Genomic DNA, 20,403 nt, shown 5'->3' with positions numbered 1-20,403 from the left:
CACCACGTAATCAAACACGGAATCAGCCCGATTAGAATATCTTTAATAGACAATTTTTGAGTAAAATGAAACCAATTTGCCATTTTATTTTTCCAGGAAAGAAATCTCCAATGCCACACTCGCCTGATGCCAATTGTTATTAGAGCTTGGTAATGATGATCCACGCAAATACCAAATCAAAAATGAAGCACAAGAATGCCTTTCCAAAAAATTAGAATCTAGTTTTTCAAATTATGAAAGATGTTTATGTTGTATCTTCAATTTTAGATGACGTTAGTGTAATTTATTTAGAAAATATAAAAATGTTAGGGTAAATTACAGGGGAATAAGAAATTAGCGTACAATATAAAAAGCACGAAGAAAAGAAAAGATTGAAAAGGAGATTTTCTTTTTCAAATCTAATCAAATCAAAAACAAAATATGATATTTTAGAGAGAAAAAAAAAAAAGAGTGAAGTGATGTGACAAAATAAGATAAAGGGAAAAAATCACAATAATTAAAAATAAATTTATTTTAGATTTATATTATAATAATTATTACGAGATGATTTGATGTTTATATTTAATTAATTTAATATTTACTCCTAATCTCATCTTGAAATTCCCAAAAAAGAGTATCTCAATTTAATTAATTCTGAATATTATTGCATTTAAAGTTTTGCTTCACGGTTGGTGGGAATGGAATAGAATGAAGAAAAATAAAATTGAATTTATCACTTGATTTTACCACTCTTTATTCAGAATTTCATTCCGCAAATTATATATAACATTAATTAATTAACTTTGTATATGATCCCGCAAAATAAATGTATCTATTTTTTGAATTAAATATGAGCCACAAGCTACAAGTTGAAGTTAGTATGTATATCACTTTTGCATGGAATATTTCTCAAATAAGAATCAAATATTTCAAAAATACATATCCGTGTTATATTTTATAGGTGCTAATGTTTGATTTTAAGAAATATGCATTTTTTTTTATATAAAAAATGTATAACTTATATTTTTTTTTTTTTTCGTTTTTCAACTGAGAGGCATATTCAATGTGGACTTAAAAAGAAAATAAAATAGACTCATTAGGATCCCGATCAAGATAATTTTTTGTAGATATTTATATTATCATATTTTCGAAACCCATTTTTTTTCTTGTTTTATTATTGCCCAATTTACTCTTTTACTTATATTTTTGTCTTGGGTAATTATTTAGAAATTATTCTTATTTGGGGAAAAAAAAATGAAGACAACATAGTGATTATGTTTTTTTTGAATGGGCAATTAAGCATGACCGTGAGAATGGTACTTAAAATTATAAAATAATAAAATATTACTTACATAATATATTTGGCATAAAAAATAATAATGAGCAAACTAGACAAGAATAGTTCTTTTTTTTTTTCTCCTTAATTTTTGAATTTCAAAATACAAATAATGGGACTAAACTCTACACCTAACTCAAGACATCGACTAAAAAATAATAAAAATATGAGATGAATCGAAAAGCATATTTATATAAGTGGTAACAAATTTGGAGAGCTAATCAGTAATTAGCCATGAAAAGGGATTAGTGGGAAAGACACAATTGGACTATAATTTGAGCTCCAGGTGCTCTGATGTTTGGGGATCCATCTCCATCTCTGCTGAGGAGTTGCCTTCTCCACGAGGCTTCGGCTCATCCGCAGGGCCTGCCACTAAGGGCTTGTTTGGTTGGTACGGTGCTCTTGCTGCAGACCTGAATGAAATACGCGTTCAATATTAATTAAATAACCCAAACACTAAACCCAAATTATAAGCACTTATGTGCATCAAAAATAAAAAATAAAAAATAAAAAATTGCAGCTTCCTACGCATCACCCAAGGGACAATTTCAAATTTTAATTTATTTAAATTTAAATAAAATACAAAAGAAAACTATAATAAATTTTCCCAAAATTTACATAAAATTATAATAAATTTCCATATCAAATTCAAATGAATAAAAAAATAAATTTCAAAATTCATACGCAGCTATAATAAAATGCTAAAGCGTGTTTGGGTCATAATCAAAAATTCAATTATTAGGTCTTCAATTCCTAAAGCACGTTAAAACTACTAGCACCTCTCAAATTGTGGGGCCTACTGCAAAACATGAATTAATTCATTGGCCGCCCATGATCCAAAAAACTTAATTAAATAACCTATTTCCCTACACTACTAATAATAAAAGGAGGAGAAGAAAAGATGCTGTTCGGACTTTGGACACATACAATTTTTAATTTCTTTTATGTCACATGTTGAATTACTATTATTAAAATGATATTATTATTATTTTTACTAGCAAGAAGATTTCAATACCTGTCTTTCCTCTTTTCAAGGAACCTGTGAAGTGAATTCCTCCTGGCAATCGGCATATCTGTAAACATAACAGAAAGATTTTGAAAATTAATTAGCTGATTAGTTGAAACTCAAAGCTTTGGGATTAATGATGGACACAATAAACATAATAAATTCAACAATTAATCAACTAATTTATTTACCAGAAGCAATAGCTTGAGGTTCTCGAGGAAGATCGGGTTCTTGGGACGGAATATTGTGACTGAAAATGGCTCCGGAGGAACTTGGACCCATACTAGTTGACGATGAAGGAGCAGAAGAAGAAGTACTAGCACCACCGCCTCCGCCGCGAGCTGCGGCGGCTGAGTTTAGTATAGCGGCAGCTACCGTTGCGGCGGATGCGCTTGGGGATCCTTTGCTGGCCAAGTCCATGATCTCCCTCGCCTTCTCCGCCGTAATGTCGCCGTACACCATCACCGTTCCGCTGTAGAATATCGTCAGTGTGGCACTTTCCGGCTCCGCCGCCGCGGCGGGGCTCGCCGTCATCTGCCTTGCCGGCTTCCTGACAGTGCCAAAAATATATATTAATTTAAGTTTTGCATAAATATTACGATATGATCAAGACGGGGAAGCTAACGGACCCGAAATCGGTCGATCTAATAGTTGTGTCTTCGCCGCGATCGGAGGATCGGAAACCGGAGAACTGCGGAAAGAGATCCATGGACTTCAAGTGCTGAGATGAGGAGGAGGAGGATAAGACGGCACCGCCGTTCAGACCGGGCGTCTCGCCGGCTGGTTTTTCCATGGTCGGTAGCAGGTCCATCGTCGTCACTGTTTGAGACTGAAACGTCTCGGATCTCCCTGAGCGCCATTAATTAAACATTCGCAATAAAGAAATTGATGAGAAATTTTATTCTGATGCATGATGCATCTGATCATACGAAAATCTAGGTCACAGATTTCTTCAAAGGAAAGGGGGAAAGACCAAAAGGCAAAGGAACAATTCAAGATTAACGGAAATGTACCTTTGGGAGGTTCGAGAATCCCACGGCCGAGATCGGGAAGAGTGCGCTTCTCCTTGAGGTACTGACTGAGGAGGTTGCAGGTCTGGGCGAAGTTGGATTTCTCCGGCGCCGCCTTGCCGAGCTTCCGGCTGGCTTCTGGAATCGGCGGTAAACCGGACATGATTTCAAATTGAAGAATGAATCGAAGAAAGACGCGGCGGAAACGCAGAAGTAGCAGAATCGGGGGACTTAATTGTGCAACAAACTGACTGAGCTCGATTGATCTGGTTCAAAGCCTTGAATCTCTCAACGATCACTTTATGAGAATGAATATATATAAACCGGAAAGGCGGAGGATATCCGGAGGAGGGGAAGGATGCTTATATTAGCATACATATGCAATATGCATGTTATATTTATATTTAATAAAAATTTATGGATTAGTGCGGAAGGTTGGTCCATTAATTGTATAGTATAAATTTTTTTTTTTTCTTTTCTAAGAAAAAAATAATGGGTGTAGGTAGGGTAGGATAGGATGGGGAAGGTATAGATAGGATGCCTTTGTTTTCTGTTTTCAAGCACGTGTTTTTTGCATCATAAAAAACAAGTGGGGAAGGGAAAATTTGTTATTTTTTTATATAAAAAATTATATAATTTCAAAGCAAAAGTCGAAGGAAAGTTAGCTAGCATATAGCCATATAGCATTCAACTACTTGGAAAACACGAGCTCCAATTCAAAATTCGTGAAATGCCACTCTGTTTTGACATATTTACATTTGTACCACGCTGATGTAGTCGCCTTTTGCGTGGCGGATTCACCGCCGTCGATCTTTATTTTTATTAGTTAATTTATTTTTTAAAAAAGGTTTTTGTCATTTACCGTGTCGGACTCCCCTTTTACTATGCTTAATACGCATAACATTACTCTTTTCTATTGGTTAATTAGAAATTTAATTTCTATTTTATATTACTTTTTACATCTTTCAAAACCACTTAAATGTTTTGACCCAAAATTTAAGTTTATTGAATTTTGAGTCCAACCACTCAAAATTTTTACTGTGGAATAAACTCATAAATAAAATTCTCAACAAAATGTATTCTAAAGATTAAGAGATAAGTTTTAACCCATTCATTGAAAATGGTACATATTCTTTTTCCTTTTTTCTTTTTTGTGTTTTTGCCAAGCGGGTTTGGGACAAACGGTTCATTGGTGAACAAACACTCGATTTTTCTTATATTGGACCGAGTTTGAGTTGGTTAGTTTTACTTTTTTCCGTAGTTATTATTTTTGTGCTAAATTGACTTTTTCAAGAAAGGTTTATTATTTATCATACACAATTTAATGTTACATATTTATATAATAGGCCGTTTCAATGTGTTATGTAGGAGTGATTTCTTATAATGATAGTTTTCTAATTAGATAATGTAAACTCAAACATAGGATTCTTGAAAATTTTATGTATAAAGCTTTTTTCCACATAATGTTTAAAATTTGTTAATCATAAAATATCATGTTAGTATTTGAATTTATAAAGAGTGAGAGATATATGAATCTGAATAATACGAGTTCCCGGTACTTTATTTTATCCAAATATTAATATAAGTTGATTCTCAAATTTAATATAGAAGAACCATTTGTTTTTCAAAATTGAAAGCTGTTATCTAGGGAGAGTGAAAGAAAAATATGAACAAGTTCACTTTTTTTATATCAAGCGTTTGAGGAAATTAAAAAATAAAATAAAATATATAGCTGACCAGTGCATACATATTGATTTTTTTACATCATTAATAGTGAATTTTTCTTAATTATAGTCATATTATCATAAATTTTTATTTTAGTATTTGATATAGAAAGAAAAAAAAATTACTTTCCCTTGTCTTTTTTTTTTTCAACCTAAATTCTTAATTGGGAAGGCATATTTAATGATTTTTAACATGTTTGACAACTTCTTATCAAAATACTTTAATATACAAAATAATTAAAAAACCAAATTGAGCTTAAGTTATTCGGTAGGAATTAGCTCATTTTCCATCCCACATTGCTCTATAAGTCTCTCAAGATTTGGAGATAGGATTTTTAGAAATTCATGTATGAAGTTTTTCTCAGAAATTTAGAATTCATTAATTATGAGATATCATGTTAGTATTTAAACCCATAATGAACACGTACATAGATCTGAATAATGTTGTATGGGTTCTAAATATTTTATTTGGTTCAAATATTAATATAAGTGGATTCCCAATTTAATACAGAAGAATCACTTTTTACAAGTATTTCTCAAAATTTTAAAATATGTTTTAGGGAGGGTGAAAGAAAAATATGAATAAATTCACTTTCTTATGTTACATTTTCTAGAAAATCAAGAAAGAAAATAAAATAAAATATGTAGCATGTCAATGAACAAAAGTTTGATTTACACATCATTAATATTTAATTTTTCTTAAAAGAAATTTGTACACGAGTTTTTATTTTAGCATTTGTCATGGAGAGAAAATATAATAAAATATTTTTTATTTGTTCTCAATTGGTTTGAAAAATATATATTTAAAGATAATTCCTTTTGCTAAATATTGATTTTAAAGATTAGGTAAAAAATATTATCCTAAGTTTTAAGCTTAGGTCGGTTTACTATTATTTCTATTTTCTATTTCTTTTATGAGCAATAGAGGAATAGAATATGATAATATATTTATTTAGGTTGCCTACTTTTTATTTTTTTTTGTTGTCAAGCTTTCATTGCTTTTGAAAAATTTAAAAAATTAAATTTAATGATTTTCAACTGACAACTTATTTTCAAAATATTTTAACACGTAAAATTAACTTTTCTAAATAAAATAATTCATTATATACATAATTGTTAGTTAAAATAAACATAAAATAAACATGTCAACTTGAAATATAATTAAATAAAAATACTTATAAAATTATAAACATTTAAGAAATCTATAAGCTATTTAGAAAATATTTTTACACATTTTTTATTTTCAAGATGAATAAGATTGTTTGGTAGTAGTAAAGAGTGAATTTTGAAATGTAATAACTAACAAAATAATTATACTAATTTTGGTTTTTATTACAAATTTTTAAGTTTATATTTTTTTGTATTTTTTTAAATCTTATTTTTAATTGTTGTTTGATTCAAGACAAAGAATAAGTATTTGCTCAATATTCAAGTTTTTAATTTGCATTGGATCAATAAATAATTAACCAAACAAGTTAGTTTTTGTTTTTAAATTTTTATATATGTTTTTTAGTTTTCATTCTATTTTTTATTTATATATTGTTTGATAGTGATATTGAGAAACCCGTGTATCTGTATGAATTTGAACAAAATACAGTCCAAAATATAACCTTAAAATTAATTTTTAATTTTTAACTACTACCACCAATAATTAAATGTGTCAATTAAAAAAAGCCTTAGAATATGTGACAAAATTTATTTTATTTCAGTGATATGAAATTAATATATCTATTATTTTGAGAATCACTACATAAGTAATAAAAATCAAGTACTTGAAATGTAATAAATAGATCATTAATGCTTCTAATCTACATATAAAAGTGATAAAAATCCTCATATATCATTATTTCAAGCTAATTAATGATAGGAATTTGATGATCACTTTTATTTAATTTGTGCAACACAACATGAATTATTTCTCATCCTCTTGCTAACTTTTCCTTCCACTTAATATTAAAATTTAAGATTTTAGTTAATTAATGAAAGTCTAATTAATTAAACTTTAATTGTTAAGATGTCATTTAAAAGAGAATAAAAACAAGTCTTCCAAAGGACCAACGTGGTCCTCCCATCAGCCCCTTCCATCCAATAAAAAACATTTGAAATAGTGACTCATCAGGTTATATGTGGATGCTATAATGTGAGACCTACTATTTGGAGTATTTTTATTAGATGGAAGGATTGATGGAAAAATCTTGTTGATCCTCTCAAAATAACTAATTTTTTCCCTCATGAAAAGACAATGATAATCAACATTATAAATTATCATGATTTCAAATAATGAAACTCCTTCTTTAAGAATAGAATCATCTTCTTATGCTTTTTTTTTCATCCTTATGCTTACTTTTCATTCCACTTAATATTAGAATTTGATACTTTCAATAAAAGTCTAATTAATTAAACTTTAACTGTTAATATATCATTTAAAAGAAAGAAAGAAAAAAAAAGGGTCCTCCAGTAGAGATCAACATAGTCCTTCCACCATCTCATCTCATCTAATAAAAACATTTCAAATATTGAGACTTATTTGAATATATGTGGATCCTGTCACTTGAGATTCAGTATTTGAAGTATTTTTATTAGATAAATGGGTATGATAGGAAATCAAGTTGATCCTTTCAAATTATCTAATTTTTTTTCTTGTGAAAAGACAATGATAGTGATTTTGAATAATGAAATTCCTTCTTTAAGAATAAAATCATCTTATTTTTTCTTTTTTGGAAAACTAAAAAGAAAAAATTAATTATTGACCCCTTTACTAATTTGCCATTTAGGCCAAAATTGCTACTTTTAATTATTTTATCATTAACTAAACCAAATGCTCAATATAAGTTGAATGTTCAATTATAGGCCAATTACTTTCAACAATTAATCATGAATTCATTAGGCGTAAAAGTACATCCACATTAATATGAAAAGAGCTATCATATAACTCATCATTGGATAACAGCTAATCCTATGTTAAGGATTTAAATAAACTAAATCATAGGTGTTAGAATAATTAATTAATAATAAGGAAACAATCGCACCTTAGATGAATATAGATTACGTGAAAGGCTTAAGTTGAATAAATCATGTGGAAACCAAATCATGACAATCAAAATAAAAAATAAAATCAAAATATTAATTTATGACACACAAAAGTGCTTTTTGTGGTGGTGCACTTGATCATGAGTTACCATCGAGTCCACTACTTAATTGTTCACTTAAAAAAATAAAATTGGGCCAACGAAATTATTTCCTTTTATTAAGTTGTAAAAAAGCGTGCAATGAAATGTTATGAATACTTTATTTTTAACAATTTTAAAATATTTTTTAGAAATATAAATTTTGAGTTTGAATTTTCAATTTTTTATGTGATCCCTACCTTCCTTACCATATATATTTTTATATTTCCTAAAAGTATTCTAAAATTTCATCATAATTAGTAAAAGTATTTTAAAGGTTATGCTTTTTTACAGGCAAATCCTACATATGCTCGACATAAAGGTCAGCTTAAGAGCTCCCATATACACAATGAGATAGACGTAAGGGGAGGTAGAAAGAGGAGCACGTACAGCATATGTCATCAAGAAGGACATAATTGCACAAGGTGTCCGAGGAAGACCCAACCCAGGGATGCAGTTGGACCGTCACATTGACTTCGTACACTTTTTTTTTTTTTTTTTGATCGATAAAAGTAAATATATTGATTAAAATATTTTGTACAAGGTACTCTAGACATATCCAGGAGATACATATACAAGTCACTATCCAATTCATTATCCAACTGCCTATGGTTAAGACATAATCAAATGATCTTCTTTACAGAGCAACAAAAATTTCAAGACAAACAACATAATACTGAAGGCATATTTAAACATTATACATGTTAAATTTATCATAAACTGCTCTAAATGTGTACCTTTGAATCATTTGAAGTAGTTCCCTGGGAGATGTCCTTTTTCCTTCAAATATACAGTATTACGGGTGTGCCAAATGAAGTAGACTATGGCTGCCAAGCATACTTTCTCTCTTACAGCCTGTATTTCCGTGCCTTTTGCTTCCTTATGTAGCCATTTAAGAGAAGCTTTTAGTGTAGTCATACATCTTGTAATACCCAACCATTCTCTAATTTGATCCCACACTTCTTTAGTAAATTTACATCTGAAAAATAGGTGTTCATTTGTTTCATTTCCAGAGTTACAAAGTACACACTGCAGGTTCACTCCTTCTGTTGCGATTCTATCCGTTGTCATTAGCTTCCCCTTAATTCCCATCCACAGAGTAAAAACATGTTTGGGGAGACTTCCACATTTCCATACCTCCTTATACTAGTGCACCGAGCTCCCTTTATTCCTCCAGTAATTGTAAGCCTGTTTTGTAGAAAATTGACCCTCTACCACCCATGTATTTAACAAGTTTTCAGCTTCCCTATAGTTCCCACGACTCTGAATGAGATGATTTTTCAACTCCATCATTTTTTTGAAAAGAGGAGAGTCATCATGCTTTGAGGATGCCTCCCACCGATTTGTTTCTCTTATGTAAATTTGATGTATCCACTTCAACCATAGTGAATCTTTTTTGCTTTTGAATATTCCACAAAGCCCGAGTGAGTAAGGCTTTGTTCCATGCATTTAAATCAAAGATTCCCAACCCTCCTTCATGTTTAGGAAGACACATTTCCTTCCAAGCAATTGGGGGTTTCTTCTTCCCTCCCCAAGGAAAGGTTCTACATAGCCTCACAACATAATCAATAATAGATTAGGATATAGGAAATATGGCTAACCAGAAGCACTCCCCCTCTGGATGACAAAATTTATAAGTTCCAATTTACCTGCATATGAGATTGTATGGTTCAGCCAACCATATATTTATTGCATTGCGATGGTGCATTTTGTAGGATCGATCCAGGTCCGTCTGATCGGAGCGTCTTGACGATGGACGATTATCACCTAGCTAGCCAAGCGTGGGCCGATGGGCACGTCAACCCCTTGTTCTTCCGACAGGGCACACAGTTTGCAGAGCACTGGTTGGAGGCAGATTCGCATCGTCCGCTGGATACGCAATGCAGGGTTTTACGGTATTTATTGGATTGCCCATATCCAGTTGGATTGGCATTTTGTGACAACTTTGGTGGAGCGATGGAGACCTAAGACGCATACGTTCCACCTACCTCACGGGGAGGCGACCATCACACTCCATTGTAGTTTTGTTTGGGCTACCGATTGATGGGCACCCTGTCATTGGTCGTGTTGCAGGCCCAGTAAAGGTACCTACAGATCTCTAGGGATGACCTGGCTTGCGTACTCTATGCAAGCGTTTGTTAGGAGTCGTGCCACCTGACAGCGAGTTGGTTGGTGCACACATCTGTATGCAGTTCCTCAAGGGGGATGTGTTTCGTCAGCTCCCGCTGGATGCAGATGCACAGACTATAGTGTGCCACGCACGAGCCCACTTTTTGTGTTTGATATGTGGGGTGCTATTTTGTGGTGTTTCAAGCAGCTATGCACATATGATGTTCCTTTCACTCCTTGTGGACCTGGGAGCGATATGCTCGTACAGTTGGGGTCTGCTACTTTGACGTGGCTTTATAGGGAGATGTGTCGCTGCTCACTGCTCAAAGACACAGATTGCTGGCCCACTTCGCCTACTACAGGTTTGGGTGTGGGAGAGATTTCTCTCCTTAGCTCATACGCAGCAAGGTTTCCAACATATTCAAAGGGTCCAGGACGGTCGTTTGGTTGACCCACTCCCACTCGCATATCGGTTAGTACCAACATCATTTATCCTTCCTCATTTATTCTATAAGTACTACGGATACTAATTCGTAGTACTAATCGTTACATTCGTAAACTTACGTTTCATCTTATATAGATGGAGGGATGACTTGAGGGTGTTTTTGGTTGCGCTACACACATGCACCGGGAGCATGAGGTATAGTCCAATTAAAGTGTAGCACATAATACTCTCTTTCTTTCTTTCAGTTGCGTATAGTTTGCTTAACTTTTACTTATGTTTAAGTGCAGTTCCTATGGATGCCTTATATGACTGAGATTTTAGCCGACCTAGCTCCCCATTATGCAGTCGAGAGTGACCTCTGGGTAGCCCAAGTGTCACTCATATGCTTTCATATTATCGAGTGGTATCTCCCTGACCAAGTCATGCTGTAGTTCGGCTATCGACTGGACATTCCCAGTTGGGGATGACTTTCATGACATGGATGGGCACGGTCAAGGGGTCACGGAATGGGTGACTACATACGCAATATTCGTGACTGCATGGGAGCATTGTCGAGAGTACATCGTACCAGGAGTGGCAGAGGACAGTTCGATGCATCTGGATGACCCATACTTCACTTGGTATAGGTCCATCACATGCCGCTTCATCGACAAGACCGCTACTATATATTTGAGCCTCATAAGAAAACTTTAACCCACACTTTCTTTTATTATGCGTACATTACGAGCTGCATGAGTTAACCAAATTTTTTCGTATCCTGTAGGCTGACATACTACATTATGAAAATCAGATCTCGCTAGATCCCGATATCCACCGATTGATGAGCATTGGACCTTGTCCATGAGGACGATCGACGGATCCCAGCTGCTAGACCTGATGTACTAGCACGAGAAGGTCGACCAGCTCCAGTACAAGGAGGACAACATGCCTCATCTGGTCGTCTAGTGAGTACCATATCCTTGCCACCAGTTGTGTAGGCGGAGTACGTGTTCGGTCAGTCAGCACCGTATGCGCCTTCCAGTGCAGCTGATATTGTAGGACCGTCCAATAGACCGGCTGACGTCCCATCTGACTCTATTGCCACCCCATCGATGTCATTTTTATTGGACGACATTTTCGATGGGGAGGAGGTCGATGCACCTGCTATGCCACATCATATCAGTTCTCTCTGCGTGCGCTTTGCATAGATGATGATTACGCAGTACCTCTTGGCGGAGATGATCCGCATATAGGATGATGGGAGAGGACACCTCATGCGGATGACTAGCAGGGAGAGGGCAGACGCAGACAGCAGCCACCACGACCCCGGAGACGACCTCACTGCGGCACCGAGTAGTTTAGCATTATTTTCATTTCATTTGTATGTATATCATTGATTATTATTATTAATATTTCATTTGTATAACATTGATTATTTCTATTTCATTTGTATATCATTGATTATTTTCATTTTATTTGTATAGCATTTGATTATTTTCATTTCATTTGTATAGAATTTGATTATTTTCATTTCATTTGTATAGTCATGTGTCTTGTGCACACTTCATATAATATTATCAAGAATGACATTTAAGAAATGTAAACTTTGAAAAAAACAAAAAAAAAAATTATATGATTTTATCCAACATAAGCACTACATTTTCATTATGGAATTTAAAAAGTTGTGTCTTGTTTATTTCATGTTGAAATTTAAATATATATATATATATATATATATATATATATTTGCACCATCATATGTTCTATGATGCCTACTTATATTTATCTTAAGTTACCAATCCTTACATTATGATGCAATTCAAATGTACTTATAGTTTGAAGTTATCTATATTACTGGACTTTTATGAAATCACTTGTTTATAAGATATTTTCGCACTTTCATGTGTAAAATATGTATGCCGGAATGAGATGTGAAATGTATACAAAAAGTGAGGTAGAGAACATGGCTAACCCAACAAGACCTTAGATCTTCGAATAAAATTTGGTGTCTACAATATATATGTGCATTCTCATAAAAAATAAAAATTCTAAATTTGACTATTGCAAGGAATAACATTTAATCCGTTTATATTGTTTTACAAAGCATTACAAGTCAAGAAAAAAAACAACCTAAAACATGATGATTGTTAAAGAAGAAAAAACTAAAAAATTTCATGCATATGATTTTTGCTTAGTTTTATATGTTTGGACATTAAACTAGATTAACAATTCATTCATTCAATTAGATGGAAAAATATTTTATAATTATAAATTAAAAAACATTTTGAGTTATAAACTTCGAATTAGAATACTTTATTTTTTTAATTGGGTATAATGCATTTTTGATTTTAAATATATATATATATATATGCCTGATAAATCTTGCAGGAACAACCTGCGAGATTTAATTGAAGAAGAAAAGACAGCTGAATAGATGTCTTGCGAGATTTAATTGAAGAAGAAAGGGCAGCTGAATGGGCGAAGCAAATCTCGCAGGACCAAGTTGCGAGATTTGCCACGCTTCAGCTCATGTGTCATCTCCGAAACAAATCTCGCAGCTTGGTCGTACGAAAATTTTTTCGCCCACCTTGCCACGTGTTATCACCAGAAATACTGTACGTTTAAATCTCGCAGTACTAAACTGTGAGATTACGTAAGTAGCAAATTTTTTTCTAAATAGAATATTATTTAATATTTTTTTTTAAACTAATAATAAAACGGAAAAAAAACTCAGAATGCAAATCTTCAAATTAATCACTCACTTTCAAATGTCAAGCGTACCGACGTACATGCGTAATGATAACGTCATATTACTATTTTGCCCCTCAAATTAGTTTAATATTGTTTGAATTTTGAGGAGGAAAACCGTGCTTGTGTTTTTGTCTCACCGCGTGGACACAGTTGTACGCTCCGCGAAACCTAGCTACGAAACCTTTTACCCAACATAAATATATTCATATTAATTAAACGACAAATGCATGGTAATTTTATTTTTAAAAATGCAACGGCTCTGTTTTCTTGCGGGCTGAGGAGGGGATGAATTGGCCTGTGTCCTCATCATGTGTGACATGTGCCTCTTATGAAGACCAATGATTCCTACAATCTAACATCATTAAGGTAAATAAATAAATAAATTGAATCGTGCTTTGAAGTAATTATTGCTTAATTAAAAAAGAGGACTGTCTTTTTCTCTTAAGCTTAGTAATTTTAATTTTAATCTTTTTGGGTATAAGAAATTACGATATATACGACTTCGAGAACATTTGAGTTGATAATAAATTTAATACTTTTTATTTTTATTAAATAAAAATATTTTTTTTGCATAAAATTTCCATCAATGGGCAAAAAATAATTTATTTATGTGCATCCATTTAATTAAATAAATTATTCAAACAATAAATTGAGATAACCAATTAATAATATGAATATTAGTCTAGTAGTACTTTCTTGGATTGTATGTTTGAAGAATTGCATTGTAGGTGAGGTGGTTGGCTTTATTCGTGGGAGGAAAAATCGTGTAAGATAACTAAATAGTATAAAAATAAAATGTTCATCAAGTTAGGTGATAGGATTTTGATTCATGATTGGGCTCTTGCCAAAGAAATATTTTTCTGATAAATTGTGATGAATACTTTAAGATAATGATATTCAAATCTAGCATTTGTTTGTTAGATAATTTAGACCAAATTTCAAGTAAAGAATGTTATAGCGAGAGGGATCGGAGGTGTATACAACTCATTTTGATTAACAAATTTGTTTTATGTTTAATTGATCAATCAAATTTAATCCAAATTGCTTTTCTTAGATCTATATATAGGAGTCTTTTAAGAGTGAAAAAGACACACGGACTATTATACAAACAATTGAGAATGGAAGATGGGAAACTGAGAGTTCGAGAGAGTTTGAATTGCTGAGAGATTGAGTTGACTGAGATAAAAGAAATCAAGGGAGATTAAAGATTAAAGGGTTCGAATTGCAACAAGGACTTGGAATCAAGAAGTCCAGATAAAAAAGAAGGATAGAGATTTGGACTTGGAAAGCAAGTATAATAAAAAGAAATTCATAGTGGAGAATTTTGAAAACAGAGGTACGTATGATTTGATTTTGCAAATCCTTGTTGAATTTTGGAATTTCTATGGTTGATGTTTAAATTCAAATACTTTTCTTAGAATTTAAACCAATTTTTGAATATCCAATCCATTGACTCGCATCTGACCCATTGACCCGAATTCGACTTGTTATCCCGAATCCAACCATTGACCCGAATCCAACTCATTGATCCGAAGACTCGGGTCCATTGACCTTTGACCCTGACTCGTAGCCCATTTGTTTAAATCCAAAATCCAATTGGGCATGGAACAGTTTAAGCCCAATCCATAATTCAATTAGCCCAAAGCCCAATCCAGTATTTAGTTAGAACCAAAGCCCAATCCAGCGTTTAGTTAAAAACAAAGGTCAATCCAAAATTTAGGCCCAATCTAGAATCTAACTGCCCCAGAGACCAAATGGGCCCGGTTTAAACTAAACCACCTGGTTCAAGCCCAAATCAAACCCTAACACTTAACTTGGGTTAGAACCCAGGTTAATTAACCCTTAAACCCTATTTGGATCCTAGGAAAATCTAAGAAAACAAATCAAGAAAGAAAAATTCCAAAAAAATAAAAAATAAAAGAATGGAAAGAGAAAAAGAACTTATATTTGTAAGTTAGCTTTCAAAATTCTCAGTTATTGCTTTATGACTTAAGACTTGCAAAGAGAAAATCAAAGAAAGATCAAACTAGAAAGTTCGAAGGAGATCTACAAAGAGAGATCAAATTAGAAAAATCGAAGGAGATCTATTAAGAAAGAATTAGAAAGATCAAGGAAGAGGGGAAAAAAAAGTGATCTGAGAGAAGAAACAGAGAGATTAAGAGAAAAATGGGGAAATATTTGTAGGGAAATATGAAAGACATAGAAGTTGAAGAGAAAATAATGAGAGATTCGCAGAAGAAAAATGAGAGAAATAGGGAAAATCTGCGTGGGAGGGGAGGGGGGAAGAAGAAGTAAGAGAGAAAGAGAAAGGAGTGAGAAAGAGAAGTGGAGAAAGAGGAGAAAGAAAGAGAAAATGACTTTTATGTACATGTTCATGGGACATGTATTGTAACGACCCAGAAAATACTGAGATCTAAATATTAAAGAGAGAGAAAAATGGAAACATGAACAGAAGGAGGACATCGCATTTTAGAGATAAAGATAATAGTAATAATTTCAAGGAATAGCTAGAACTCATCGACGAATACAGGGCTTCGTCGACGAATACATAAGAAAATTTGTCGACGAATACAGGGTCTCGTTGACGAGAAAATACCGAGAGGGGTTATGGGGTAGCCTGAATTTCGTCGACAAATACAGGGACTCGTCAACGAATTTATTGAAAGATTCGTCTACGAGATGATGTGTCTCGTCGACGAAGGCCGCAGTATAAAGGTGGAAAACTCATATTTTTATCACCTATCCGTGCCCCTCTCTCTCCCTTATGTCTCCTCTCTCTTCTTTCTTTGATTTTGGCCCTGTCAGTCACCGGATCGAAAATTTAAGGCAACCACGACGCTCCCGACGAAGTTCTCTACAAGTCTGCCAGAGCGGATTGTTTGGAAAACGAAGTTGGATTTCATCCCAAATTCAGGGTAAGACCTTTTAGCCTATTTTTGGCCTTATGGTAGTTATAAGAAATGATGTAGGTGATGAAATACTGATATTTTGTTCTAGGGGATTGTGTTTTCAGGATGTTGAGTTAGAAACCCTACGGGTATAGAGCCAGAATTTTATAGGGGCTTTTCAAAGTTAAGGTAAGGGAAATATGCTATGCTAGGAGTTTTCAGAATGCTATTAGAGATTTCATAGACATATGTTTGTACCAGTTTATTATACAGTATTCACAGAATATGAGTTTAAATGCTTGTGTGGTCTGAGTAGATTTTCATGTGATAAAGAATGTATACAATTTTTAGAATGTATCATACTATACTGAATATACAGATAGAGATATATATTCACAGGGATTATATAGAGAAATTATATGCATATACATGTATACAATTTTATTCAGATCAGTATTATATCACAGTTTTTATACAGAACAGTATATGTCGAGTTATAGCATGTCATGTTTCCTATTACAACAACATACAGAGTATATAGACAAAGTATATAGATAGAGATACAGAAGTAGCATCAAGATGCTACAGATACAGTATACAGATAATACAATATTTACAATACATAGAGATAACGTTATGGTAATTTTAGAAAACATGATGAAAACAGTAAAAGAGTATATATGTATATATGTATATAGTATCAGATCCCTGTGGAAAGAATACAGACAGATACTGTACAGTTATAGAATACAGAGCACGGTACCGTTGCTATATACAGATAAAGTGCAACCACATATCTCAAATAGTGTGTGAATACCGTTAGCCGTGCTCAGAGAGTATGCAGCTCCCTAGTTCACTGGATGGAGGGGGCCGGTTTGACGAGGTAGTAGCCAGTCTCGAGCTTAGGAGAGGATACAGTTTGACCGAGCTGAGGTAGTGTAGAGTATATTGACTTATCTGGAGGGCCGACTAGATAGAGTTCTGCCTACAAGCAACACAACCCTATCATGAGGGGTCAAATCATGACGTACAGAGTCCCAGGGATAAAGTACAATTATGTATATGTATAAAATTTTACAGTATATGATAAGTATGGTATGCTATTATCAGTATGAAAAGTAGAAAATACAGACGATATAGTATATTTTAATTTATGAAAGAAAGACATGCTTTACAGATCATTTATTTCATTACAGTTTAGTTACTATTTAAAAGTACTTTTAACTTAGTTGCCACACACTAATAATAGCATATTTTCACTTACTGAGCGTCGACTCACCCCATTACTTTAACATTTTTCAGGTGACCCAGTTAGGCGAGCAGATTAGGCTCGCGGATAGAGAGTAGTTTGATCACCCTGGTTATAGGGTGAGTTTTTGACAGAGTTATGTATATTTCTGAGCAGATGATGCTAGAGGGGTATTTTTGTATGGCTATGACCTGTATATACTGGATTCTAGTATTATATAGTATATATATGTGAATGGTTACATAATATGTGTTTCTGTTGCTTAGGTATGGATGTAGACACACAGATATATATATATATATATATATATATATAAAATGGTAAGAATTTTGAGGGTATTACATTTTTGGTATCAGAGCCTAGGTTGCTAGGTTCTATAGACTCTAGAGTGCAGCGAAAAGCAATACCAAAATATAGGAAAAAGATTTTAGGTTTTGTTATGTGATCAAGATACGAGATTTCGTGATTGTTTCTGTCTTTTTCCTAGGGTGACGTGTAAGAACCCAAAATATGAAAAATGGGTTTAAATATTAAGAGAGGGGCAAAATTGGAAATTGCCCGGGTCAAAGGGCTATAAAAGGAAATTTCCTTTGCTTCCTCATTAAGAAATCTCAAATATCTCTCTCTCTAAACTTCTCCCTACTCCTTCTCTCTAGAATTCTTCGCCGATCGTTGACGGAATTGAAAAACGGAAGCTACCACGAAGATCGTGGAAGGATTCTCTACAACTTCTACTAATCAAAATCTCATTTCGGAGATTTTTGGGTTTCGGCGTAAAATCGAGATAAGGCTAGGTTTTTAATTCTGATCCGGTAGATTTGCAGGTAACTGTCTTGTGAACATATTCTGTACTATGATTTGTAGGTTTTGGAACTCGATTCGCTGTTTAGGAGCCTAGGAGTTTGGGATTTGCTTACGGGGTTAAGGTAAGGGGAACTATGTTTATATTGGTTACTTTTGAAATCGGACTCGGTGGAACTGTGGTCCACGGTCCTGTGTGTGTTTTGGCTACTTATTTGGGGGGATCTAGCAGGAAAAACTATGGGTTTTTCATTATTACAATTTTGGGAAAAAGGGGGCGACGGGCTGAATCCTGGGTTTTGTTGAAAATCGAGTATATGTGTGATTTATATTGTGATATTGGGATGGCTGTGCCTTGACTTTGTTTAAACTGTATTGTTTGGAAAACCATGATTTAGATTACCAAATGAGTGTGGTTTGTTTGGTTATATGAGCATGCATGTGTGTGTGATATGTTGAAATGCTAGTAGGAACGCGGTTTCGAAATTGTTCCAGGTATTAAGAGTGTCCAGATTTATATCCGAGGGCGTGTTATCGCCTGCCATGTAGGTAAGAGTGTCCGGCTCTATATCCAAGGGCGTGAGCCTATTCCTGCAGATCAAGCCGAAGGGTGTGGATCCACCAGTTTAGCGCCGGTACGATGCCATGGGAGTCGGGGACTAGCCATGTGCCGGTGGCGCCATGTTCGTGGGTTGGCTACGGGCCAACACCATATGTCGCGGGCCGACTTTGGGCCGAAGAGTGTGACGACACTGAGGATTACTGATCATGTGTATGTATTGTGATGGGACTTCGTATAAATGGTCGCCGTATGTATGCGTGTATGCACTATGTAAATTAGTACTAGAATGCATTTAACTGCATGTATGTTGTATCATGATAACACTCAAATGCCACACACCGATATAATCTGTGTTCTTCCTTACTGAGAGGTGTCTCACCCTTACTGTACGTACATTTTTATAGGTCCTTTGGGTAACTGGAACTAGCGTCCTAGTGTAGGAAGCGTAGTGGTCGGTGTACTGCGTTAGTGCTTGGGTAAATGCTAGGACTGTAGTTTTGTTGGGTTGCCATTTTGAGTTGTATTTGGGCACCTAGTTTGTACGTTTTGTTAGAGCCGTGTTCTGCTCTTGTATAGACTCTGGTATGGTACTGCATATGTTGATATAGAATGACTTTTTCCACTGCGTATATGATTATGATTGGATGTGTTTAAGGTGCCTGGGAACCCCACGGGGTCATACCCTCATCCTTTGTACTATATTTTTGATGATTGGTATGATACAGGGACAGGTTAGATTACAATTTTCACCCCCGGGTCCCATGTTCAGGTTCGGGGCGTGACAGCTTGGTATCAGAGCAAACCAAGTTACTAGATCTTGTAGACTTGGTTAGGCTTAGTTATGAGTACATACCAGAGTATAGGATGTGGATATGGATAGAGTTGGTTGAGGGTTGTTCGGTTGCTAGACTAGGAATTGTTGACGGTATTCCGTGTTTTTCCTAAGATGACGATTCTAGTAAAAGTAGGGTAGATCATTGATGACTTTCGTGTCGATGTGATAGGACATACCTAGACTTGGCTGGTAGTAGTTAACACGATTAGTGTAGATCATTGTGTTAACTGTATGTGTTATAAGGATACTAATAGATTCCTATTGTGTTGCAGAATGGAGCCCAAGGATAATAACCTGGGAAGTGGCTCTGAGGAGACTGCGAGTGATGAGTCTCCTTCTGTGCCTTAGGGTTTGACAAGGTAGGTATTGCAGGAGATCAGGTGGAGTGTGAGAAGACGCGAGCACTTTCCAATTGCTGCGATGTGCACCATTGAGAGGTTCACACGCATACATCCTCCAATGTTCTCTGGAGGACCTAACCCAACGACAGCAGAGGATTGGATGGAAAAGGCTGAGAGGATCTTGGAGGTCTTGCACTGCACAGATAGGCAGCGAGTTCTTT

At 34.3% G+C, this 20,403-nt stretch overlaps 1 protein-coding gene across 1 annotated transcript; it reads right to left on the bottom strand.

Moving 5' to 3' along the window:
• Positions 1 to 1,368: 1,368 nt before the first annotated feature.
• On the bottom strand, positions 1,369 to 3,835 carry LOC131163902 (protein TIFY 10B). The gene is made up of 5 exons (XM_058120721.1): positions 3,335 to 3,835; positions 2,951 to 3,170; positions 2,513 to 2,871; positions 2,331 to 2,388; positions 1,369 to 1,728 (listed from the first exon to the last, which is right to left on the bottom strand). Exons 1-5 carry the CDS (start codon positions 3,492 to 3,494, stop codon positions 1,584 to 1,586), a joined length of 942 nt encoding a protein of 313 aa, XP_057976704.1. The 5' UTR covers positions 3,495 to 3,835; the 3' UTR covers positions 1,369 to 1,583.
• Between the last annotated feature and the right edge of the window lie 16,568 nt (positions 3,836 to 20,403).

This window comes from Malania oleifera, chromosome 9, assembly GCF_029873635.1.
Source record: "Malania oleifera isolate guangnan ecotype guangnan chromosome 9, ASM2987363v1, whole genome shotgun sequence".
NCBI classification, from domain to species: Eukaryota; Viridiplantae; Streptophyta; class Magnoliopsida; order Santalales; family Ximeniaceae; genus Malania; species Malania oleifera.
The sequence above is the reverse complement of the archived record's forward strand: the minus strand, read 5'-3'. Positions and strand labels throughout refer to the sequence as shown.